Source organism: Perna viridis, chromosome 15, assembly GCF_037379345.1.
Source record: "Perna viridis isolate PV_CMFRI_1.1 ecotype Kerala chromosome 15, ASM3737934v1, whole genome shotgun sequence".
NCBI lineage: Eukaryota > Metazoa > Mollusca > Bivalvia > Mytilida > Mytilidae > Perna > Perna viridis.
Genome location: NC_142459.1, coordinates 11,930,268 through 11,957,376, shown reverse-complemented (window position 1 = coordinate 11,957,376; position 27,109 = coordinate 11,930,268). Strand labels below are relative to the sequence as shown.

The following is a 27,109-nucleotide window of genomic DNA, read 5'->3' as shown; positions in this document are numbered from 1 at the left end:
AGAAACATAAATTCGATAAAACATTTAAAATATTGAAAAATTAAGGAAGGTATCCAATTTAGATTTTATTAAATAAACTGATGTCCCGCAAGAAATCGATGATGTTTTCAGATGAAATAGTCTTGAACAAATCAAACATATTGGCGCAGTCAAAATAATTTTGCCTGGTGTTGGCAAAATCCACACAATCTAGAAGAACATGTTTGATAGAGAAAGGGCAATCACATGGGATACACTCAGGTGGAGGATCACCAACAAGCAAATGGCCATGTGTAAATCTAGAATGTCCAATGCGGCATCTAGTCATGACCACTTGCTCTTTGCGATTGCCCGACCCGGATTGATGAACGCCTAGATCGGGTTTTATGGAATTGAGTTTGTTGTGTTCAAGACCGTCCCAACGGTCCTGCCACATCTTTAAAATATATTTCCTTATTAAAGGTTTAAAATCGGTGTATGGCAAACTAACGTCCTTTATTATTTCATTTAATGCCTTTTTGGCAACCCTGTCTACAACTGAATTCCCCTGAATACCAACATGACTGGGTACCCAGAGAAAAACAATCTCTTTATCAAATTCCCGAAGTCGATGAATAAAATACAAAATTTGTAAAATAAGAGTGTTTTTCAGTTTGTGATTCTTAATTGCCAAAAGACAGCTCAAAGAGTCAGAACAAATAATAAACTGTGACAGATTAGATTGAGTAATCAATTTAAGTGCTAACAATATGGCTCGAGCTTCAGCTGTGAATATGGAAGCGCTCGATGGCAACCGTTCAGTTACAGTTCTGTCACCATGGACAGCAGCACATGCAACGCTATCGCCATCTTTATACACCGTCGAAAAATCCGGATAATTTGCTTTAATTTCAGAAAATTTTTGTTGTAAAAATAAAGGATTGGTATCGGACTTTTTATATTCACGCAGATCAAAAATGAAAGAAGGATGTGGAAGCTCCCATGGAGGGCATTTCGAAGTAACAACAGGTGTCACTGCATTGGTCTCCAGATGAATTGCTTCCAAATGAGGTTTTATTCGAATTCCAAAAGGAGGGGTTTTGCTTTCATGTTTTCGATAAATGTCGACATAAATAGGATTTATGACACAGTCGTAGGCAGGGCTATCTGGGTAGGCCATAAGTTTACTTACATATTGAAGACCTAATTTCAAACGTCTGTCTCCAAGGGATGGTTCATTTGCCTCGGCATAAAGGCTCTCAATAGGAGAGGTTCTGAAGGTACCAAGGCAAAGTCGCAACCCCTGGTGGTGAACAGCGTCTAAAATTTTAAGGTAAGATTTTTTGATTGATTGATTGTTGTTGTTTATTGCCGTTTCGGCGACCAGGGCCATATCACGGCAAGAACATTTAATGCAAGGAAAATATTAAAATTAAGATCAAAGTCTCTTCATAAAATAATGAAATTAAAACAAGCAGCTATTTACATATAAAAAGGTACATAAAAGGTGAACCTAAGACATAAAACACATACAGAAACATAAATTCGATAAAACATTTAAAATATTGAAAAACTAAGGAAGGTATCCAATCGGTACTAGACACCATTTTTAAAATATCTAGTGCCTTAAGACACCTATATTTAAGTAATTTGATATGGGGAAGAAAAGAAAGTTTACTATCAAAAAGTAATCCAAGGAATTTTGTTTCTTCTACTATTTTGATTTTATTACCATAAAGAAAGAGATCTGGGTCCGGATGCAGCTTTCGCTTTCGACAAAAGTGCATACCAACAGTTTTAGATGTAGAAAACTTAAACCCATTCTCCAAAGCCCATTTCTCCATTCTTTTGAGGCAAAGTTGTAACTGCCTTTCAATATTACTCATATTTTGTCCCCTGTAGCAGATCAAAAAGTCGTCTACATACAAGGAACCGTCGATATTGTCCTTCAAAACTTGGGCTAAACTATTAATTTTAATACTGAAGAGAGTGACAGAAAGAATACTTCCCTGAGGAACACCCATTTCCTGTTCCTTCTCAGAAAAAGTCGAATTTACCATCACATTAAAATGACGATCTGACAAAAAATTAGACAAGAACAGAGGAAGTCTTCCTTTCAACCCCATATCAAATATATCTTTTAAAATACCATATTTCCACGTCGTGTCATAGGCTTTTTCTAAATCGAAAAAGACCGACACAACATGTTCCTTTTTAGCAAATGCATTTCTGATGAGCGTTTCAAACCGGACTAAATGGTCAAGAGTACTTCTGCCTTGCCTAAAACCACACTGAATATTAGTGAGTAAGTTGTGCTTCTCAAGGAACCACACAAGGCGATCATTGACCATTCGTTCCATAGTCTTGCAGACGCAGCTTGTCAATGCGATCGGGCGATAATTTGAAGGATTCGTATGATCCTTTCCTGGTTTTGGAATAGGGACAACTGAAGCCGTTTTCCAGATGGACGGAACGTTACCAGAAGTCCATATCTTGTTCATTAACGCAAGAAGTGTATGTAGAGATGGATCAGGAAGATGTTTCAAAAGTTGATAGTGAATATTATCTAGCCCACTAGCTGTATCGTGGGCTTTAGCCAGTGACAATTTTAGTTCCTCTATAGAAAATTGAGAGTTGTAGGATTCAGCATTATTTGACTTGAAGTTTAATTTTGTCTTTTAGGCAGATGATTTAATTTTTTGAAAATCCGGTTTGTAGTTAGTTGAGGATGAATGTTTAGCGAATGTTTCAGCTAGCTTACTGGCGATATCTTTTTCGGTGGTTAGAGTGGTATTACCAACTTTAAGGTGTTTCACTGAAGAATTCGAATTTTTTCCTTTTACTTTTCTAATAAAATTCCATACTTTACTGAGGGGAGTGTGAGATTTAATACTAGAAACAAACTTTTTCCAAGAGGTTCGTCTGGCTTGTTTACATGTACGTCGAGCTTTTGCTCGAAATATTCGGAAGTTTGACAGATTTGCTGGTGTAGGATTTTTGTCAAACCGGCGATGGGCCTTGTTGCGTTCTTCGATCGCTTTGTCGCACTCATCAGTAAACCATGGTTTACTAGGCCTTTTTGGATTTGTCGAGGTTTTAGGTATTGTTTTATTAGCAATTGATGTCAGTCTTTCATTAAATAATAAAATGGGATCTTCAACATCCTTCATCGTTTCTAATCGTAATTCTTCAAGACAGTGGGCTTCAAATGAAGCCCAATCTGCTTTCTCAAATTTAAAACGAGGTTGACGTTCCTCCGTTTTGGATGATAAATGCTCCAAAATAATTGGAAAATGATCACTCCCGCACAAGTCATCATGAACTCGCCATGTAAACTCTGAAAGTACGAGAGGATCACAAATGCTTAAATCAATAGAAGAATACGATCCATTGCCTGAATGAAGGAACGTTGAAGATCCGTCATTAAATATGCACAAATCTTCTTGCTGAAGGAGCTCCTCAACTTTTTTACCTTTATCATTCGTTTGACTACTTCCCCATAAAGGATTATGAGCATTAAAGTCACCCAAAATAATAAATGGTTTGGGCAACTGCTTAACCACATCATCTAATTTATTTCTGCACAAAACTGAATTTGGGGGAATGTAAATGGAACAAACGGTTATGGTTTTATCAAGGGATAACCGACCGGCCACTGCTTGTAGATCGGTAGTTAAAGGAACTGAACTATGTATTACTCTGTCCCTAATAAAATGGTAGATCCACCAGCAGCTCGTTCATTTGCCTCAGCAAATGTACTATACATTGTATATCCTTTTACGGAAATTTGATCCGTTTCTTTTAAATGAGTCTCCTGGAGACATAATGCAACTGGTAAAATAGACTGAACAAGAAGAGTTAATTCCAAAATATTAGCCTTTAAACCTCGACAATTCCATTGAAGTAATTTGGCCATTTTTATGGGTGACGAATGGGGGATATTTTCTCTGACTTGGATCCGCGACCACGACTCGATGACCTTCTAGTACGAGTGCCACCATTAAGGTCAATTCGAATTGACTGAGCGCGCTGCTCCTTGTATTTTTTCATGGCAACAGGATCTGTTTGGTCAATCTGATCAAGGTCGGGACCAGCCAGTTTTCACCTGGACAAAGTCCATGATCTGTTGTTTCCATGTCAGATTCGGAATCCGAGTCCGACACCACAGGCGACACAATCTGCCGCCTAGACTTGGATTTCTCCAAGTCCTCCACACGGAAATTCCCCAACTTTTTTGGGGGTTGGACATTCTTCTGTTCAGATTTGGAAGACGATGACTGTTGTGATGATGGAGATGATTTTGAAGATGATCCGGAATTTTGGGATGACTGAGTCTGGGAACATTGGTGAGATTTCTTAGCTCTGGCCTTTTTAATTTCCTCTAAACATTTTTTGGATGGTTTCATTATTTTGGTGGATACCTCAGTGGGCAGTTTGGCAAGACCATTGATATCCTCTTTCCAACTCATGATCGTCTGCACCTCAACAGTCGAGGACAGACAAGCACGCTTTGCAACACTAGCATAAGATGTTTTGCCAGATGCAAGAAAATTGTTGGAAAGGGACCACTTCTGGCGAGCTTCACTATATGAAATTTTGTTTTCAGTTTTTATCTTTAAAATATCTTTTTCTTTCTTATAAAGAGGGCAATCTTTAGATGATGACATGTGAGCTTCCTCACAGTTTCTGCATTTCAGATCTTTTCTGCAGTCGATTCCCTCGTGTCCTTCTTCAGAGCATCGGAAACAAAACAGTTTTCCTCTACACTGGCCCTTTCCATGCCCAAACTTCTGGCATTTAAAACACCGAAGTGGGTTAGGAATATACAGACTGACAGCTGTCCTGTATGGACCAATGTAGACATGAGATGGCACTGAAGTGGAACTAAATGTTAACAGGATTGTTCTCATTGGTGTGGTTGCATCTGCACGTCGAGAAGTAAATTTTTTCACTGACTTAACGCCTTGTGATTTCAGTTCCTCACAGATCTCTTCATCAGCCAAGGCGTCGAGGTCTCGACCCCGGTATTTAAGGACACCCTGTGACTGATTTAGTGACTTGTGTGCAGATGAAACCACATCAAGGTCACCAATCCTGGTTAATTTTAACAAATTTGATGATTGGCCAGGTCTGAGGCATTCAATTAAAATTCCTGATCTTATTTTCTTTGTATCTTTAACATCACCAGCTACACCCTTGATAGTTTTCTGTATTAAAAAAAGAGAAAGGTCATTAACATTTTTGTCTTTATCTTTTGCAGAAATTACAATAAATCTTGGCCAGTTTTTATCACTTTCGTCAGAAGAATTGCAGACATCACTTTTTCGTTTTTTTGAATAAGAAACATTGGACTCCCCGTTGTTTTTTGTCGCCATGTTAAGTTTTAGTAAGTTTCATCGTCTCTGTTCCCCACCCGCCACCGAGTGCCAACACGGGCGATGCTAGGACTACGGATTTCCAGCAGATAGCATCAGGGATTCCAGAGACGACATACTCGAACAGAGCGTATCTATCAATGGCGCATAGACAGCGTACTACTCGATTGACCCATGAGCCACCGCCTTCTTCATTTGCCATTTGTAAGCTTTTGAAAATATTTGAAACATTGGATTTAACAAAATGCCATCAGTAAAGCAGGTGGACAAATGAAGGGCATGGCGTGACCAGCCGATTGATCGAACCGGGTCCATCCGATCTCCCGTTTAGATGACCTAAGAGCCGAGTGGCATATACAGCCGTATCCTCGATCATCCAGCCATCGATGACACGGGGGTTACGTCACGACTGGAGTCTAGATACGACCTTCATCCACTAGGACCTCCTCGCCCACCAACAACTCACGGGTTGCAACTCACGGCAAACAAGTAGGTGAACCCACTTTTTATTTTAAACACCGGGCCCACGGTCGATGTTCGGATCGCTTTAGTCTGGCCTCTAACCTTTGACCTTTCCAGCATGGGTAACCCTACCAGGAGAAAAAACTCCAGCTGGCATAGCTCTTAGGATCACTGAGGCACGCAAGCCCCCCTACCACGACAAGGATAACGATCCACAGGGGGGTTTACAAGAGAAATCAGGAGATTAAAAAAAATTAGACGACAAAAAAAACGATCACACATTATTGTTTAAACTATGGCATGATCACTCTGCAATATTAAATCACTCATATGTCAGTTTAATGGTAAGTTTATTATATGAAACCAGCACTTTTTTCACAAACACAAGTTATCCACAACGACAAACAGCAGTCGAGCGACCTAACCTATAAATTTTTGGCCAGTCAGGTAAGCATATAAATCTACAATGAAAATAAAAATTTTCACCACTGATAAGATGACCAAGTATTCAAACAAAGTAAGCTCCATGTACAATCATACCAACCCATATAATGTTTGTTTGTTGGGGTTTAACGTCCGAGCACAGCAGGGTTCTTTAATGTGCGAGGAACGTGGCATCTTTCCCAACACGGTGCACCACTATGGTTTGCGGTCAGGTTTTCCGTATTATAGCCGTGTTGGGAAAGATGCCACGTTCCTCGCACGTTAAAAAACCCTGTTGTGGTATTCGATAGGAGTAGGAACCTTTACGCTCCGCCACAGGAGGCTAAATTGCGCTGCTGCAGGCCTATTCTTTTAACACCCGGACCTGTACGGGGCTCAAGAGACAATTGACATTAAGAACATTTAAATGCAAATATTCAATGTTTGTAATTTCAACATGACATCATTGTGATTTAATATATTTCATATGTTATTTGTTATTTGACTTGCATTTATGTGATTAATTAAATGTAAATGCTAAATCATTGTTGTATTTTTTTAATTACTTGAAAATTAGAAAGAGTTGGATGGGTGAATATCAATGATGTTAAATTTTGGTTCTCATTTATAAAGGTCTCTATGAGTCCCTTATATTTAAAATGAGTTGCGATTGAATGCATAGCAATGAGACAATCGAATTTGATTTTAAATCAAGTCTTGAAACAAAACAAAGAAAAAATCACAAAACTTTAAAAACAAAACAAACATACATACAAAGACAAAAGTCACAAAACTTTAAAAACAAACAAAACAAAACAAAAAACAAACAACAAAAAACAAAACCAACAACAAACCAATCATATATATTGTGACTTTTTCCCCCCACATAATTTGTGACTTTTTTTCCGTTTACCATCTAAATAGGGGCGCCAAATGACATGAGACGAGACAAGACGTTCTGCAGCCCCAATTTGTCGGGCAAATCAGCCGTTGAGTGTCGGAGCAATTCGGCCTATCCTAAGTCCAGGTTGCAAGTCTTAATAAATTCCCGAAATAAAGACAACTCATTGAAATGATACACCAACATGAAAAATCATTTATTTTGTCTGAATTTTATATGTCCAGACTAGACATTAACATCATGTTGTCTCTAACCGAAAAGAATTTTGGTTTCATCCAGGCTGAAAAAAAACATAATTGAAGTCTACGCTCTTGGTTATAACATTCGACAAATTTATGTGCACAAAGTTCAAGACTGAAATGACCGTAAAGATCTCGACTAGAATTATTAGTTTAAAAATGCATTGTGCAAGTCACATGTTCAGCCGCAGTCCCTTTTCAGGTGTTGGAAAAGATGCCACGTTCCTCCCACGTTAAAGAACCCTACTGTGGTATTCTCCCGGAGTAGGAACCATAGGGCTCTGCCACAGGAGTCTAAACTGCCCGACCCTACCCACCTCTCCCTATTTTCAGTGGCAATCAAAATTTGTCGTACCCATTGTCCTTGTGTCCCATCCCTTTTTCATTTCATCATCATTTCATGTTCATTTTTTCATCAATTTCATGTTCGTCGTCTGAAATATTGCTGCTTGTACGTTAAACCCCAACAAAGAAACAAACAGGTGTTGGACGCACATCGTTTCAACCAGGTAATACCCATATCCTCGGTGTCAGATATCTCGTGCATTCAGTCCCAAGTTAAAGTATGGGCAGCAAAACTCTTTACAGAGTTAAAACTGAATGTAAGGGATATCGAGATGTACCAAAATGTGGACAATGTTACTTTCACCAAGTCACTTCTCTCTTTACATCAAAAGCCGATAGGAATTCAGGTACCAGTCGAACCAACTTCCCAAGAACAGTTAAAATTGTCACCACACATAGAAGAGCTATCTCGAAAGTCCAATAACTTGTCCACATTTTGGTAATCAAAGGCACAAAAAGGGCCGGGAGAAAAGGGGGGAGGGGTGCACAATAAAATAGAAAATACTTATCTGGTAGAAAATATTAATGTGTATATCTATCACATCTATAAATCCATAACACTGCATAACTGTTGAAAGAATGGGGATGTATCACATGTGCTTCCGCATACGTCATCAGCCAATGAGAATATACCCATATCCTCAGTGTCCGATATCTCATGCATTCAGTCCAAGTTAAAGTATGGGCAGCAAAACTCTACTACAGATTACCACAAACCAAACAAGGATCCATCTACATTAAGTATTACTGCCCAGACAACCTGTCTTCCCAAAACTCAAAATACTTTTATTTAAATTTTTTATTACATTCATTTCAAACAAGAGAACAATATATTAATTCATATTATGTAATATGAAAAGTTGTTATATCAGAAGCCCCGTGCAGGTCCGGATGTGAAAAGAATAGGCCTGCAGCAGCGCTAAGCTTGTCGTAAAAGGCGACTAAATAGTGCTCAGAACCCTAGCCGGGGGCTAGGGCGCTCTGCTCACAGAGCAACTGGGATGTGTGCCCCAGGTGGTGGAATGGGGTATCCCTGGCGTGTTACATGCTGGGGTTGTCAGGTTATAATACGGAAAACCTGACCGCCAACCATAGTGGTGTACCGTGTTGGAAAAGATGCCACGTTCCTCGCACGTTAAAGAACCCTACTGTGGTATTCTCCCGGAGTAGGAACCATAGGGCTTCGCCACAGGAGGCTAAATTGCCCAACCCTACCCATCTCTCCCTATTTCCAGTGGCAATCAAAATTTGTCGACCCTATTGTCCTTGTGTCCCATCCCTTTTTCATTTCATCATCATTTCATGTTCATTTTATCATCAATTTCATGTTCATCGTCTGAATATAGCTGAAATATTGCTGCTCGGACGTTAAACCCCAACAAACAAACAATGTTATATCAGAATGCGTTCTTAAGCCCCAAATAGTCTGCATGTTCCTTGAACAACGATTCGGTCTTTTCAGCAGCGTTTACAGACTTTGCTAGCTTAGATGCTACAATGCCAGCATCAACTAATGAATGCATTCTTGTATAATATTCCACACTTTCCTTGATAAATCAACCCACATGACTCATGATTTGATCAATATTATCAACAGATCCAGATAATGCTATTGTGATAATACATCCAGATCTAAAACTGTGAGGAGTCTCACCATCATAAATTCCCAAAGTAGGCAAGTAATATCTTAACCTTTCGTATATTGTTGAATAAGTTACAGACTGGTCAAGGACTCAAGGCCATTTTCTGACACAACACGAAATAAATACCCTGTTGATAAATCAACCCCTCGGCGTCTACAAAATTCCACATAATCAAGTAGACCTTTTACCGGACAGACATCGAAATCATCACATTTTCTTATTACAAAGGAATTACTTTTCTTCTCATCTCCCCTGAGTGTTTTACCAAAAGTATGCTTGAACACCAGTCCTGAGGCATCATTTAAAACGACATTTGTCGACCCTATTAACCTTGTGACCCATCCTTTCTTTTTTTCATTTCATGTTCATTTTATCATCCATTTCATGTTCATTGTCTGAATATAGCTGAAATATTGCTGCTCGGACGTTAAACCCCAACAAACAAACATCATTTAAAACCTTAACTTCTTGTGCTACAACCACCGAGAGGTCACTGGCCCTATCACCAGCAAAAAACTAAAGCTTAAGCCACGCTTGATCCCTATGCAAAACAAACTGATGTCGAGCAGAGAGGCCAGATTTTTCAATCTCCCTGCTAATGAAAGAACACATTTGTTTCACCTTCGTCAAAAATATCGGTTTTGCTTGCTTTTGAAGAACATGCGACCTGGCCTGTTCTTTCTTTATTAATTTTAAATATTTTTTTTAATTATAGGGGACGCAGCAGGATTTCCAGTTCAAGGTGCCACATCCCAATCTCTTCCATTTCCATTTTCCTCAAAAATATTTATCAGTTGTTGGATTATCCCCTCAACAGTTGCGGCTGATAACCTTTTTGGGCAAGCACAAGGGGTTTGTCCATTTTGACATAGATATTTACATTGGATATTATGTACAATTGTTATACCAAAAGTATCTTTCCACACTAAGAACTGACGAATTTTGTTTGGTGTGCAAGTGGCTAAAGTTGGGCAGCAGCCAGATCCACGAATGAAAGCAACAAATGTCTGCAAGAAACTATTCTTCTTTTTAAGAGCAGAAGACGACGCTTGCCTCTCATCCAATTCACCAAGCCTGGTCTCAATATACTGCCAATCTATTTCCAGATCCTAAAAACAAAGCACATTTAATGACAAAATGATACTCTAAACACATATAATGGCCAACGCAAACCTATTTCAACCGTAATAAACCCTTGTTTTGAAGGAATTCTAACCATTCCAGTTTGACCTTTCTTTCCAAGACCCCCCCTGTGGATCGCTATCCTTGTCGTGGTAGGGGGCTTGCGTGCCTCAGTGATCCTAAGAGCTATGCCAGCTGGAGTTTTTTTCTCCTGGTAGGGTTACCCATGCTGGAAAGGTCAAAGGTTAGAGGCCAGACTAAAGCGATCCGAACATCGACCGTGGGCCCGGTGTTTAAAATAAAAAGTGGGTTCACCTACTTGTTTGCCGTGAGTTGCAACCCGTGAGTTGTTGGTGGGCGAGGAGATCCTAGTGGATGAAGGTCGTATCTAGACTCCAGTCGTGACGTAACCCCCGTGTCATCGATGGCTGGATGATCGAGGATACGGCTGTATATGCCACTCGGCTCTTAGGTCATCTAAACGGGAGATCGGATGGACCCGGTTCGATCAATCGGCTGGTCACGCCATGCCCTTCATTTGTCCACCTGCTTTACTGATGGCATTTTGTTAAATCCAATGTTTCAAATATTTTCAAAAGCTTACAAATGGCAAATGAAGAAGGCGGTGGCTCATGGGTCAATCGAGTAGTACGCTGTCTATGCGCCATTGATAGATACGCTCTGTTCGAGTATGTCGTCTCTGGAATCCCTGATGCTATCTGCTGGAAATCCGTAGAGTCCTAGCATCGCCCGTGTTGGCACTCGGTGGCGGGTGGGGAACAGAGACGATGAAACCTATAAAAACTTAACATGGCGACAAAAAACAATGGGGAGTCCAATGTTTCTTATTCAAAAAAACGAAAAAGTGATGTCTGCAATTCTTCTGACGAAAGTGATAAAAACTGGCCAAGATTTATTGTAATTTCTGCAAAAGATAAAGACAAAAATGTTAATGACCTTTCTCCTTTTTTAATACAGAAAACAATCAAGGGTGTAGCTGGTGATGTTAAAGATACAAAGAAAATAAGATCAGGAATTTTAATTGAATGCCTCAGACCTGGCCAATTATCAAATTTGTTAAAATTAACCAGGATTGGTGGCCTTGATGTGGTTTCATCTGCACACAAGTCACTAAATCAGTCACAGGGTGTCCTTAAAAACCGAGGTCGAGACCTCGACGCCTTGACTGATGAAGCGATCTGTGAGGAACTGAAATCACAAGGCGTTAAGTCAGTGAGAAGGTTTACTTCTCCACGTGCAGATGCAACCACACCAATGAGAACAATCCTGTTAACATTTAGTTCCACTTCAGTGCCATCTCATGTCTACATTGGTCCATACAGGACAGCTGTCAGTCTGTATATTCCTAACCCACTTCGGTGTTTTAAATGCCAGAAGTTTGGGCATGGAAAACTGTTTTGTTTCCGATGCTCTGAAGAAGGACACGAGGGAATCGACTGCAAAAAAGATCTGAAATGCAGAAACTGTGAGGAAGCTCACATGTCATCATCCAAAAATTGCCCTCTTTATAAGAAAGAAAAAGATATTTTAAAGATAAAAACTGAAAACAAAATTTCATATAGTGAAGCTCGCCAGAAGTGGTCCCTTTCCAACAATTTTCTTGCATCTGGCAAAACATCTTATGCTAGTGTTGCAAAGCGTGCTTGTCTGTCCTCGACTGTTGAGGTGCAGACGATCATGAGTTGGAAAGAGGATATCAATGGTCTTGCAAAACTGCCCACTGAGGTATCCACCAAAATAATGTTGTTGGTTGGTTTATTGGGATTTAACGTCCGAGCAGCAATATTTCAGCTATATCCAGACAATGAACATGAAATGGATGATAAAATGAACATGAAATGAAAAAAAGAAAGGATGGGTCACAAGGATAATAGGGTCGATAAATTTTGATTGCCACTGGAAAAAGGGGGGATGGGTAAGGTCGGGCAATTTAGCCTCCTGTGGCGGAGCGCAAAGGTTCCTACTCCTATCGAATACCACAGTAGGGTTCTTTAACGTGCGAGAAACGTGGCTTCTTTCCCAACACGGTGCACCACTATGGTTTGCGATCAGGTTTTCCGTATTATAGCCTGACAACCCCAGCATGTAACACGCCAGGGGTACCCCATTCCACCACCTGGGGCACACATCCCAGTTGCTCTGTGGGCAGAGCGCCTAGCCCCCGGCTAGGTTTCTGAGCACTATTTAGTCGCCTTTTACGACAAGCTTAGCGCTGCTGCAGGCCTATTCTTTTAACACCCGGACCTGCACGGGGCACCAAAATAATGAAACCATCCAAAAAATGTTTAGAGGAAATTAAAAAGGCCAGAGCTTAGAAATCTCACCAATGTTCCCAGACTCAGTCATCCCAAAATTCCGGATCATCTTCAAAATCCCCGTGCAGGTCCGGGTATTAAAAGAATAGGCCTGCAGCAGCGCTAAGCTTGTCGTATAAGGCGACTAAATAGTGCTCAGAAACCTAGCCGGGGGCTAGGCGCTCTGCTCACAGAGCAACTGGGATGTGTGCCCCAGGTGGTGGAATGGGGTACCCCTGGCGTGTTGCATGCTGGGGTTGTCATGCTATAATACGGAAAACCTGACCGCAAACCATAGTGGTGCACCGTGTTGGGAAAGATGCCACGTTCCTCGCACGTTAAAGAACCCTGCTGTGGTATTCGATAGGAGTAGGAACCTTTGCGCTCCGCCACAGGAGGCTAAATTGCCCGACCTTACCCACCCCCCTTTTTCCAGTGGCAATCAAAATTCGTCGACCCTATTATCCTTGTGACCCATCCTTTTTTTTTCATTTCATGTTCATTTTATCATCCATTTCATGTTCATTGTCTGAATAGAGCTGAAATATTGCTGCTCGGACGTTAAACCCCAACAAACAACAAAAAAACAAAAACTATTTCCTTATTAAAGGTTTAAAATTGGTGTATGGCAAACTAACGTCCTTTATTATTTCATTTAATGCCTTTTTGGCAACCCTGTCTACAACTGGATTCCCCTGAATACCAACATGACTGGGTACCCAGAGAAAAACAATCTCTTTATCAAATTCCCGAAGTCGATGAATAAAATACAAAATTTGTAAAATAAGAGTGTTTTTCAGTTTGTGATTCTTAATTGCCAAAAGACAGCTCAAAGAGTCAGAACAAATAATAAACTGTGACAGATTAGATTGAGTAATCTATTTAAGTGCTAACAATATGGCTCGAGCTTCAGCTGTGAATATGGAAGCGCTCGATGGCAACCGTTCAGTTACAGTTCTGTCACCATGGACAGCAGCACATGCAACGCTATCGCCATCTTTTGAGCCATCTGTATACACCGTCGAAAAATCCGGATAATTTGCTTTAATTTCAGAAAATTTTTGTTGTAAAAATAAAGGATTGGTATCGGACTTTTTATATTCACGCAGATCAAAAGTGAAAGAAGGATGTGGAAGCTCCCATGGAGGGCATTTCGAAGTAACAACAGGTGTCACTGCATTGGTTTCCAAATGAATTGCTTCCAAATGAGGTTTTATTCGAATTCCAAAAGGAGGGGTTTTGCTTTCATATTTTCGATAAATGTCGACATAAATAGGATTAATGACACAGTCGTAGGCAGGGCTATCTGGGTAGGCCATAAGTTTACTTACATATTGAAGACCTAATTTCAAACGTCTGTCTCCAAGAGATGGTTCATTTGCCTCGGCATAAAGGCTCTCAATAGGAGAGGTTCTGAATGCACCAAGGCAAAGTCGCAACCCCTGGTGGTGAACAGCGTCTAAAATTTTAAGGTAAGATTTTTTGGCGGAACCATAAACAATAGATCCATAATCAAGTTTAGACCTAACCAAAGATCTATTTAAATTTAATAAAATTGAGGTATCAGCACCCCAATCGGTACTGGACACCATTTTTAAAATATCTAGTGCCTTAAGACACCTAGATTTAAGTAATTTGATATGGGGAAGAAAAGAAAGTTTACTATCAAAAAGTAATCCAAGGAATTTTGTTTCTTCTACTATTTTGATTTTATTACCATAAAGAAAGAGATCTGGGTCCGGCTGCAGCTTTCGCTTTCGACAAAAGTGCATACCAACAGTTTTAGATGTAGAAAACTTAAACCCATTCTCCAAAGCCCATTTCTCAATTCTTTTGAGGCAAAGTTGTAACTGCCTTTCAATATTACTCATATTTTGTCCCCTGTAGCAGATCAAAAAGTCGTCTACATACAAGGAACCGTCAATATTGTCCTTCAAAACTTGGGCTAAACTATTAATTTTAATACTGAAGAGAAATTGAGAAATGGGCTTTGGAGAATGGGTTTAAGTTTTCTACATCTAAAACTGTTGGTATGCACTTTTGTCGAAAGCGAAAGCTGCATCCGGACCCAGATCTCTTTCTTTATGGTAATAAAATCAAAATAGTAGAAGAAACAAAATTCCTTGGATTACTTTTTGATAGTAAACTTTCTTTTCTTCCCCATATCAAATTACTTAAATCTAGGTGTCTTAAGGCACTAGATATTTTAAAAATGGTGTCCAGTACCGATTGGGGTGCTGATACCTCAATTTTATTAAATTTAAATAGATCTTTGGTTAGGTCTAAACTTGATTATGGATCTATTGTTTATGGTTCCGCCAAAAAATCTTACCTTAAAATTTTAGACGCTGTTCACCACCAGGGGTTGCGACTTTGCCTTGGTGCATTCAGAACCTCTCCTATTGAGAGCCTTTATGCCGAGGCAAATGAACCATCTCTTGGAGACAGACGTTTGAAATTAGGTCTTCAATATGTAAGTAAACTTATGGCCTACCCAGATAGCCCTGCCTACGACTGTGTCATTAATCCTATTTATGTCGACATTTATCGAAAACATGAAAGCAAAACCCCTCCTTTTGGAATTCGAATAAAACCTCATTTGAAAGCAATTCATTTGGAAACCAATGCAGTGACACCTGTTGTTACTTCGAAATGCCCTCCATGGGAGCTTCCACATCCTTCTTTCATTTTTTATCTGCGTGAATATAAAAAGTCCGATACCAATCCTTTATTTGTACAACAAAAATTTTCTGAAATTAAAGCAAATTATCCGGATTTTTCGACGGTGTATACAGATGGCTCATAAGATGGCGATAGCGTTGCATGTGCTGCTGTCCATGGTGACAGAACTGTAACTGAACGGTTGCCATCGAGCGCTTCCATACCATATTCACAGCTAAAGCTCGAGCCATATTGTTAGCACTTAAATTGATTACTCAGTCTAATCTGTCACAGAGCTGTCTTTTGGCAATTAAGAACCACAAACTGAAAAACACTCTTATTTTACAAATTTTGTATTTTATTCATCGACTTCGGGAATTTGATAAAGAGATTGTTTTTCTCTGGGTACCCAGTCATGTTGGTATTCAGGGGAATTCAGTTGTAGACAGGGTTGCCAAAAAGGCATTAAATGAAATAATAAAGGACGTTAGTTTGCCATACACCGATTTTAAACGTTTAATAAGGAAATATATTTTAAAGATGTGGCAGGACCGTTGGGACGGTCTTGAACACAACAAACTTAATTCCATAAAACCCGATCTAGGCGTTCATCAATCCGGGTCGGGCAATCGCAAAGAGCAAGTGGTCATGACTAGATGCCGCATTGGACATTCTAGATTTACACATGGCCATTTGCTTGTTGGTGATCCTCCACCTGAGTGTATCCCATGTGATTGCCCTTTCTCTATCAAACATGTTCTTCTAGATTGTGTGGATTTTGCCAACACCAGGCAAAATTATTTTGACTGTGCCAATATGTTTGATTTGTTCAAGACCGTTTCATCTGAAAACATCATCGATTTCTTGCGGGACATCGATTTATTTAATAAAATCTAAATTGGATACCTTCCTTAGTTTTTCAATATTTTAAATGTTTTATCGAATTTATGTTTCTGTATGTGTTTTATGTCTTAGGTTCACCTTTTATGTACCTTTTTATATGTAAATAGCTGCTTGTTTTTATTTCATTATTTTATGAAGAGACTTTGATCTTAATTTTAATATTTTCCTTGCATTAAATGTTCTTGCCGTGATATGGCCCTGGTCGCCGAAACGGCAATAAACAACAACATTCAATCAATCAATCAATCTTTCCAAGACAAAAGGAGTGTGTTTAACCTGGTCCACCAAACAGGTAGTGGGTAAAGTTTTGGAACCACTAAAGTACAAGTAACTTTCTGTTCCTCTAACAAAGTACGGAGAAAATGAACAAAAATGGAAGGAAAACATATAAATTTGTTTTCTTTGCTAAATTCTGAGAAAACACGTTTACTCCTGCCGAATTTGGAGTGCGCCAAGGAGTTAAAGGGCATAGATTGTTTGTTGTTGGGGTTTAACGTCCGAAAACCCCTCAAAATTATAATGCCCTTAACAGTTGAACCACGCTTGTGCCACTTAGCCCCGTGCAGGTCCGGGTGTTAAAAGAATAGGCCTTCAGCAGCGCTAAGCTTGTCGTATAAGGCGACTAAATAGTGCTCAGAAACCTAGCCGGGGGTTAGGCGCTCTGCCCACAGAGCAACTGTGATGTGTGCCCCAGGTGGTGGAATGGGGTACCCCTGGCGTGTTACATGCTGGGGTTGTCAGGCTATAATACGGAAAAGCTGACTGCAAACCATAGTGGTGCACCGTGTTTGGAAAGATGCCACGTTCATCGCACATTAAAGAACCCTGCTGTGGTATTCGATAGGAGTAGGAACCTTTGCGCTCCGCCACAGGAGGCTAAATTGCCCGACCTTACCCATCCCCCCTTTTTCCAGTGGCAATCAAAATTTGTCGATCCTATTATCCTTGTGTCCCATCCTTTTTTTTCATTTCATGTTCATTTAATCATCCATTTCATGTTCATTGTCTGAATATAGCTGAAATATTGCTGCCCGGACGTTAAACCCCAACAAACAAACAAACCATCTGTTATATGGATACACGCGGTTATAGCTAAGACGGTCTTGGAATACCACTTATATTCAAGACTTGTGCGTGAAATGAATGCTAAAAATATGCGTAGGTAAATATGGTTATCGAAATTCTGACACTAAAATATTAGAAATACATCTAGTAATCATATCATCATCAATCAAACTCTCATAATCAGGTAGTCAAACATCACATGAGAAGGTTCATTCTATGAAAAATGGGTTACAAAAAATGTTACTCACAAGATCTTGATCCGACAGATTCTGGCTACCCTGACCAAACTCATTGGCATAGAGTATGAGGCAATGAAGGGCCCATCAAGCTTCAGCAATGTTGTTTTCTCTGCCAGCAAGCTGGAGCACTTCCTCAAGCTCCTCCCATGTTATGGATTTAACATGTCCTTCCGTTTCCTCCAATTGTCTCTTGAGCTGCAATATTGCTGCTCGGACGTTAAACCCCAACAAACAAACAAACATTTCCTCCAGCTGAAGATCTTCTGTCTTTACCTCTTTCTGCACCCTCGCCAAAGCTTTTAATGACTCTGGTTGGCCACCTCTTATTCTCTTTATCACTGGCAATAATTTCATTCCTTTCAATGAATGCTTTTTTTCAATACTGTAGGCAACACCATCTACAAAAATAAAATTACAAATTATAAGCATTTGGCTTTTCAGGACCATTAGTTATAAACAGATGAAATATTCGAGTCATCCGTATATCAGAAACCCCGTGCAGGTCCGGGTGTTAAAAGAATAGGCCTGCAGCAGCGCTAAGCTTGTCGTAAAAGGCGACTACATAGTTCTCAGAAACCTAGCCGGGGGCTAGGCGCTCTGCCCACAGAGCAACTGGAATGTGTGCCCCAGGTGGTGGAATGGGGTACCCCTGGCGTGTTACATGCTGGGGTTGTCAGGCTATAATACGGAAAACCTGACCGCAAACCATAGTGGTCCACCGTGTTGGGAAAGATGCCACGTTCCTCGCACGTTAAAGAACCCTGCTGTGGTATTCGATAGGAGTAGGAACCTTTTCGCTCCGCCACAGGCGGCTAAATTGCCCGACCTTACCCATCCCCCCTTTTTCCGGTGGGAATCAAAATTTGTCGACCCTATTATCCTTGTGACCCATCTTTTTTTTTTTCATTTCATGTTCATTTTATCATCCATTTTATGTTCATCGTCTGAATATAGATGAAATATTGCTGCTCGGACGTTAAACCCCAACAAACAAACAATGTTCATTGTCTAAATATAGTTGAAATATTGCTGCTCGGACGTTAAACCCCAACATACAAACAAAAATATATACAAGTAGTTAGTTACTTTTGTGCATGCTCTGCCCGTCCGACTTGCTTTCATTTCATGTTCATTTTATCATCCATTTCATGTTCATTGTCTGAATATAGCTGAAATATTGCTGCTCGGACGTTAAACCCCAACAAACAAAAATGTTCATTGTCTGAATATAGCTGAAATATTGCTGCTCGGACGTTAAACCCCAACAAACAAACAAACCGACCTACTTTACATACATATTTTGTAGTCAGTATCCAGTCATTTAATATGAAAACCATGAAATCCTATTGACAGTGTATTGCCAATCATTTCTTTTAGTATCATTATCCATCTGTTATAGCCCCGTGCAGGTCCGGGTGTTAAAAGAATAGGCCTTCAGCAGCGCTTAGCTTGTCGTAAAAGGCGACTAAATAGTGCTCAGAAACCTAGCCAGGGGCTAGGCGCTCTGCCCACAGAGCAACTGGGATGTGTGCCCCAGGTGGTGGAATGGGGTACCCCTGGCGTGTTACATGCTGGGGTTGTCAGGCTATAATACGGAAAAGCTGACCGCAAACCATAGTGGTGCACCGTGTTTGGAAAGATGCCACGTTCATCGCACGTTAAAGAACCCTGCTGTGGTATTCGATAGGAGTAGGAACCTTTGCGCTCCGCCACAGGAGGCTAAATTGCCCGACCTTACCCATCCCCCCTTTTTCCAGTGGCAATCAAAATTTGTCGACTCTATTATCCTTGTGACCCATCCTTTTTTTCATTTCATGTTCATTTTGTCATCCTTTTCATGTTCATTGTCTGAATATAGCTGAAATATTGCTGCTCGGACGTTAAACCCCAACAAACAAACAACAAATTAACTACCGATCTACAAGCAGTGGCCGTTCGGTTATCCCTTGATAAAACCATAACCGTTTGTTCCATTTACATTCCCCCAAATTCAATTTTGTGCAGAAATAAATTAGATGATTTGGTTAAACAGTTGCCCAAACCATTTATTATTTTGGGTGACTTTAATGCTCATAATCCTTTATGGGGAAGTAATCATACGAATGATGTTTGTTTGTTGGGGTTTAACGTCCGAGCAGCAATATTTCAGCTATATTCAGACAATGAACATGACATGAAAAAAAAAGAATGGGTCACAAGGATAATAGGTTCGACAAATTTTGATTGCCACTGGAAAAAGGGGGATGGGTAAGATCGGGCAATTTAGCCTCCTGTGGCGGAGCGCAAAGGGTCCTACTCCTATCGAATACCACAGCAGGGTTCTTTAACGTGCGAGGAACGTGGCATCTTTCCCAACACGGTGCACCACTATGGTTTGCGGTCAGGTTTTCCGTATTATAGCCTGACAACCCCAGCATGTAACACGCCAGGGGTACCCCATTCCACCACCTGGGCCCCCCTGTGGATCGCTATCCTTGTCGTGGTAGGGGGGCTTGCGTGCCTCAGTGATCCTAAGAGCTATGCCAGCTGGAGTTTTTTCTCCTGGTAGGGTTACCCATGCTGGAAAGGTCAAAGGTTAGAGGCCAGACTAAAGCGATCCGAACATCGACCGTGGGCCCGGTGTTTAAAATAAAAAGTGGGTTCACCTACTTGTTTGCCGTGAGTTGCAACCCGTGAGTTATTGGTGGGCGAGGATTTGTTTGTTGGGGTTTAACGTCCGAGCAGCAATATTTCAGCTATATTCAGACGATGAACATGAAATGGATGATAAAATGAACATGAAATGACAAAAAAAGGATGGGACACAAGGACAATAGGGTCGACAAATTTTGATTGCCATTGGAAAAAGGGGGGATGGGTAAGGTCGGGCAATTTAGCCTCCTGTGGCGGAGCGCAAAGGTTCCTACTGCTATCCAATACCACAGCAGGGTTCTTTAACGTGCGAGGAACGTTGCATCTTTCCCAACACGGTGCACCACTATGGTTTGCGGTCAGGTTTTCCGTATTATAGCCTGACAACCCCAGCATGTAACACGCCAGGGGTACCCCATTCCACCACCTGGGGCACACATCCCAGTTCCTCTGTGGGCAGAGCGCCTAGCCCCCGGCTAGGTTTCTGAGCACTATTTAGTCGCCTTATACGACAAGCTTAGGGCTGCTGTAGGCCTATTCTTTTATCACCAGGACCTGCACGGGGGCATACGAATGATAAAGGTAAAAAAGTTGAGGAGCTCCTTCAACAAGAAGATTTGTGCATATTTAATGACGGATCTTCAACGTTCCTTCATTCAGGCAATGGATCGTATTCTTCTATGGATTTAAGCATTTGTGATCCTCTTGTACTTTCAGAGTTTACATGGCGAGTTCATGATGACTTGTGCGGGAGTGATCATTTTCCAATTATTTTGGAGCTTTTATCCTCAAATACGGAGGAACGTCAACCTCGTTTTGAACTTGAGAAAGCAGATTGGGCTTCATTTGAAGCCCACTGTCTTGAAGAGTTACGATTAGAAACGATGAAAGATGTTGAAGATCCCATTTTATTATTTAATGAAAGACTAACATCAATTGCTAATAAAACAATACCTAAAACCGCGACAAATCCAAAAAGGCCTAGTAAACCATGGTTTACTGATGAGTGCGACAAAGCCATCGAAGAACGCAACAAGGCCAATCGCCGGTTTGACAAAAATCCTACAGCAAATCTGTCAAACTTCCGAATATTTCGAGCAAAAGCTCGAAGTACATGTAAACAAGCCAGACGAACCTCTTGGAAAAAATTTGTTTCTAGTATTAAATCTCACACTCCCCTCAATAAAGTATGGAATTTTATTAGAAAAGTAAAAGGAAAAAATTCGAATTCTTCAGTGAAACACCTTAAAGTTGGTAATACCACTCTAACCACCGAAAAAGATATCGCCAATAACTTAGCTGAAACATTCGCTAAACATTCATTCTCAACTAACTACAAACCGGAAAAAATTAAATCATCTGCAAAAAGACAAAATTAAACTTCAAGTCAAAGAATGCTGAATCCTACAACTCTCAATTTTCTATAGAAGAACTAAAATCGTCACTGGCTAAAGCCCATGATACAGCTAGTGGGCTAGATAATATTCACAATCAACTTTTGAAACATCTTCCCGATCCATCTCTACATACACTTCTTGCGTTAATAAACGAGATATGGACTTCTGGTAACGTTCCGTCCATCTGGAAAACGGCTTGAGTAGTCTCTATTCCAAAACCAGGAAAAGATCATACGGATCCTTCAAATTATCGCCCGATCGCATTTTTATACCTTTTTATATGTAAATAGCTGTTTGTTTTAATTTCATTATTTTATGAAGATACTTTGATCTTCCTTTTAATGTTTTCCTTGCATTAAATGTTCTTGCCGTGATATGGCCCTGGTCGCCGAAACGGCAATAAACAACAACAATCAATCATTTTATCATCCATTTCATGTTCATCGTCTGAATATAACTGAAATATTGCTGCTCGGACGTTAAACCCCAACAAACAAACAAACAAAACCACCAGGGGTTGCGACTTTGCCTTGGTGCCTTGAGAGCCTTTATGCCGAAGCAAATGAACCATCCCTTGGAGACAGACGTTTGAAATTAGGTCTTCAATATGTAAGTAAACTTATGGCCTACCCAGATAGCCCTGCCTACGACTGTGTCATTAATCCTATTTATGTCGACATTTATCGAAAACATGGAAGCAAAACCCCTCCTTTTGGAATTCAAATAAAACCTCTATTGGAAGCAATTCATCTGGAGACCAATGCAGTGACACCTGTTGTTACTTCGAACTGCCATCCATGGGAGCTTCCACACCCTTCTTTCATTTTTGATCTGCGTGAATATAAAAAGTCCGATACCAATCCATTATTTTTACAACAAAAATTTTCTGAAATTAAAGCAAATTATCCAGATCTTTTGACGGTGTATACAGATGGCTCAAAAGATGGCGATAGCGTTGCATGTGCTGCTGTCCATGGTGACAGAACTGTAACTGAACGGTTGCCGTCAAGCGCTTCCATATTCACAGCTGAAGCTCGAGCCATATTGTTAGCACTTAAATTGATTACTCAATCTAATCTGCCACAGTTTATTATTTGTTCTGACTCTTTGAGCTGTCTTTTGGCAATTAAGAATCACAAACTGAAAAACACTCTTATCTTACAAATTTTGTATTTTATTCATCGACTTCGGGAATTTGATAAAGAGATTGTTTTTCTCTGGGTACCCAGTCATGTTGGTATTCAGTTGTAGACAGGGTTGCCAAAAAGGCATTAAATGAAATAATAAAGCACGTTAGTTTGCCATACACCGATTTTAAACCTTTAATAAGGAAATATATTTTAAAGATGTGGCAGGACCGATGGGACGGTCTTGAACACAACAAACTCAATTCCATAAAACCCGATCTAGGCGTTCATCAATCCGGGTCGGGCAATCGCAAAGAGCAAGTGGTCATGACTAGATGCCGCATTGGACATTCTAGATTTACACATGGCCATTTGCTTGTTGGTGATCCTCCACCTGAGTGTATCCCATGTGATTGCCCTTCTCTATCAAACATGTTCTTCTAGATTGTGTGGATTTTGCCAACACCAGGCAAAATTATTTTGACTGCGCCAATATGTTTGATTTGTTCAAGACCGTTTCATCTAAAAACATCATCGATTTCTTGCGGGACATCGGTTTATTTAATAAAATCTACATTTGATACCTTCCTTAGTTTTTCAATATTTTGAATGTTTTATCGAAGTTATGTTTCTGTAAGTATTTTATGTCTTAGGTTCACCTTTTATGTACCTTTTTATATGTAAATAGCTGCTTGTTTTAATTTCATTATTTTATGAAGAGACTTTGATCTTGCTTTTAATATTTCCATTTCATTCAATGTTCTTGCCGTGATATGGCCCTAGTCGCCGAAACGGCATTAAAAGATAACAATCAATCAATCTTACAAATTTTATATTTTATTCATCGACTTCGGGAATTCGATATGGAGATTGTTTTTCTCTGGGTACCCAGTCATGTTGGTATTCAGGGGAATTCAGTTGTAGACAGGGTTGCCAAGAAGGCATTAAATGAAGTAATAAAGGACGTTAGTTTGCCATACACCGATTTTAAACCTTTAATAAGGAAATATATTTTAAAGATGTGGCAGGACCGATGGGATGGTCTTGAACACAACAAACTCAATTCCATAAAACCCGAACTAGGCGTTCATCAATCCGGGTCGGGCAATCGCAAAGAGCAAGTGGTCATGACTAGATGCCGCATTGGACATTCTAGATTTACACATGGCCATTTGCTTGTTGGTGATCCTCCACCTGAGTGTATCCCATGTGATTGCCCTTTCTCTATCAAACATGTTCTTCTAGATTGTGTGTTCATGGCGTTAAACCCCAACAAACAAGGAAACAAACAAGTTTATTCCGGTGGGGTTGTTGTCTCTTTGATATATTCACCATATCTACTTTCACTGTCGGAGAACTACTAAAGGATAACCAGGAAGTTACAGGTTTGACATTCAAGATTTAACTCCATACTATACTGGGAATTTTTTCTGTTTTTAGCTTGCTTACAGTATTACTACTTGTTTTGATTTTGTGGAACTGTACTTTAAATTTATATTAATATTCATAGTTAATCGACCAGAAATAAAAATCTTAAAGCGAATCCTTGGTGAAACTTGTATGTACGTTTATGAAAGAAATGTTTTGATGTTTCAGACGATAAATTTTAAAGCATAATTCATCACGCTCATTTACATTGCAGACGCACTTATGACTTTTTTTTACAAGCATTTGGTAATCAAATATAAAAATAAATATAAGTTAATTAAAAATATAGGAGGGCACTAAACTTTATATCAGCAGTCATTTACATATTAATCAAAAATTTTGACTGAACGAATTCTGTAGAAATTTTTGGATATTGCAGGATAAGATTTTATCAAATTGTTTGAATGTTTATCGCCCAAGCAGTAATATTTCAGTTATATCTTGCTTTTTATATATTCTTGCCGTGATGTAGCCCTAGTCGCCGAAACGGCATTAAAACACAACAATCTCCCCGTGCAGGTCCGGCTGTTAAAAGAATAGGCCTGCAGCAGCGCTAAGCTTGTCGTATAAGGCGACTAAATAGTGCTCAGAAACCTAGCCGGGGGCTAGGCGCTCTGCCCACAGAGCAACTGGGATGTGTGCCCCAGGAGGTGGAATGGGGTACCCTTGGCGTGTTACATACTGGGGTTGTCAGGCTATAATACGGAAAACCTGACCGCAAACCATAGTGGTGCACCGTGTTGGGAAAGATGCCACGTTCCTCGCACGTTAAAGAACTCTGTTGGGGTATTCGATAGGAGTAGAAACCTTTGCGCTCCGCCACAGGAGGCTAAATTGCCCGACCTTACCCATCCCCCCTTTTTCCAGTGGCAATCAAAATTTGTCGACCCTATTATTCTTGTGACCCATCCTCTTTTTTCATTTCATGTTCATTTTATCATCCATTTCATGTTCATTGTCTGAATATAGCTGAAATATTACTGCTCGGACGTTAAACCCCAACAAACAAACAAACAAAAGGTTCTCTATTAAAATTATCAATCACACCGCTATCCTAAAAGTGCTTTGAAATTACCAAAATTAGAAAGTTTACATGGCCATGTTTGGAGGGACAAGATTTACTTTATCATTTACCGGAAGAAAGTGCGTTTAATACTCATTTTTTTAATCATAGCAAACCTCAATATGGTAATGACTTAGCTCTTGTATTAAGAGTAATCAAGGGAACCAAGGTTATAGCGGTAATCAAAAGAATGTAATCCAGGGACAAAGACAAGACATGGAAAACAGACATGCACAACAAAGAACATAAAGTAAGTAAAATCATAAAAACTCGGACTCCGCTAAAACTGGGAGCATGGACCAGGTGCTGTTTGTTGGGGTTTAACGTCCGAGCAGCAATATTTCAGCTATATTCAGACAATGGATGATAAAATGAACATGAAATGAAAAAAAAGGATAGGTCACAAGGATAATAGGGTCGACAAATTTTGATTGCCACTGGAAAAAGGGGAGATGGGTAAGGTCGGGCAATTTAGCCTCCTGTGGCGGAGCGCAAAGGTTTCTACTCCTATCGAATACCACAGCAGGGTTCTTTAACATGCGAGGAACGTGGCATCCTTCCCAACACGGTGCACCACTATGGTTTGCGGTCAGGTTTTCCGTATTAGAGCCTGACAACCCCAGCATGTAATACGCCATTCCACCACCTGGGGCACACATCCCAGTTGCTCGGTGGGCAGAGCGCCTAGCCCCAGACTAGGTTTCTGAGCACTATTTAGTCGCCTTTTACGACAACCTTAGCGCTGCTGCAGGCCTATTCTTTAGACACCCGGACCTGCACGGGGTTGGACCAGGTGCATCGGTAGGGTAAGCGTCCTCTGCTTTTCTAGGAACACCCGCCGAGTTGCTCATAAAATGTCAAGTCCGGGGTAGACAAACCAGGAATGGAAAACCATGACCCGTTGAATAAATCAGTTTCGAGGTATACGTTTTATTTCGTTTGAAAGTTTTGCCCTATGTTTATATTTATCTTTATTGCCTTGTGGTATACATTTCATGATCAAATTCTCAACATTACAAGGAAAAAATGTTAATGGCGTATGATTTATCGATATTTTCCGTTACTATATTTTTGTTAAAGTTTGATATTTGACCACTTTTTCAAAGTTATCTACAACGGTAACAAAATAAAACTCATTTACAAATGTCTGATTACACGCTAATATCGAAAGGGCTTGTCACGTATCGCGGAGTTGCATTACTGCTGCTGTTTTTGTGTGTGTGTGTGTGACGTTTTATTTCCCTTATCTTCAGCTTTCATGTGAAATCTTTTTTATTCGATTCGCTACATTGCGTATGTGAATCATCTCTTTTTATATGTTCACGTTAAGGCCATGTTTTTCGATTTTGACGTATTTGAATCTTCCTACTGCTGACTTTTCGGTATATTTGCCGATATATACACTTTTACTCGAGTTATTCCACTGATACTAGAAAGTGTTTTTTATTAGCCACGTGAAGCAAAAAGTCTTCCGTGGATATGGTAAAAACAACATTAACCATTGGAAGCCTTACTTTAGTGGTATGAAACATAGTAATACAATTACCTAGCAATTCATTGATATACACTTATTTTTTTTACTTACGTCTACTACAATGTTTGTTTCTTGTTTCCTTGTGATTCTTATCTCTTAACAGTAATGCAAAAGTAATGAAAGCAAAACCCCTCCATTTGGAATTCGAATAAAACCTCATTTGGAAGCAATTCATCTGGAGACCAATGCAGTGACACCTGTTGTTACTTCGAAATACCCTCCATGGGAGCTTCCAAACCCTTCTTTCATTTTTGATCTGCGTGAATATAAAAAGTCCG

The 27,109-nt window shown here is 40.0% G+C and overlaps 1 protein-coding gene and 1 pseudogene across 1 annotated transcript; both read right to left on the bottom strand.

Annotated features, from left to right (window-relative positions):
- Positions 1-8,844: 8,844 nt before the first annotated feature.
- On the bottom strand, positions 8,845-15,695 carry LOC148596942 (uncharacterized; annotated as a pseudogene).
- A 1,150-nt stretch (positions 15,696-16,845) lies between these two features.
- On the bottom strand, positions 16,846-27,080 carry LOC148596941 (uncharacterized). The gene is made up of 2 exons (XM_088564374.1): positions 26,883-27,080; positions 16,846-18,049 (listed from the first exon to the last, which is right to left on the bottom strand). The coding sequence occupies exons 1-2, from the start codon at positions 27,004-27,006 to the stop codon at positions 17,736-17,738; spliced, it is 438 nt and encodes a 145-aa protein (XP_088420500.1). The 5' UTR covers positions 27,007-27,080; the 3' UTR covers positions 16,846-17,735.
- Positions 27,081-27,109: the final 29 nt, after the last annotated feature.

Coding starts and splice junctions, on each gene's coding strand:
- LOC148596941 (XM_088564374.1), bottom strand. CDS start 27,006: ATGAATTGCTTCCAAATGAGGTTTTATTCGAATTCCAAATGGAGGGGT. Junction 18,050..26,882: donor AAACAAACATTGTAGTAGAC/GTAAGTAAAAAA, acceptor TTATTTTTGTAG/ATGGTGTTGCCTACAGTATT.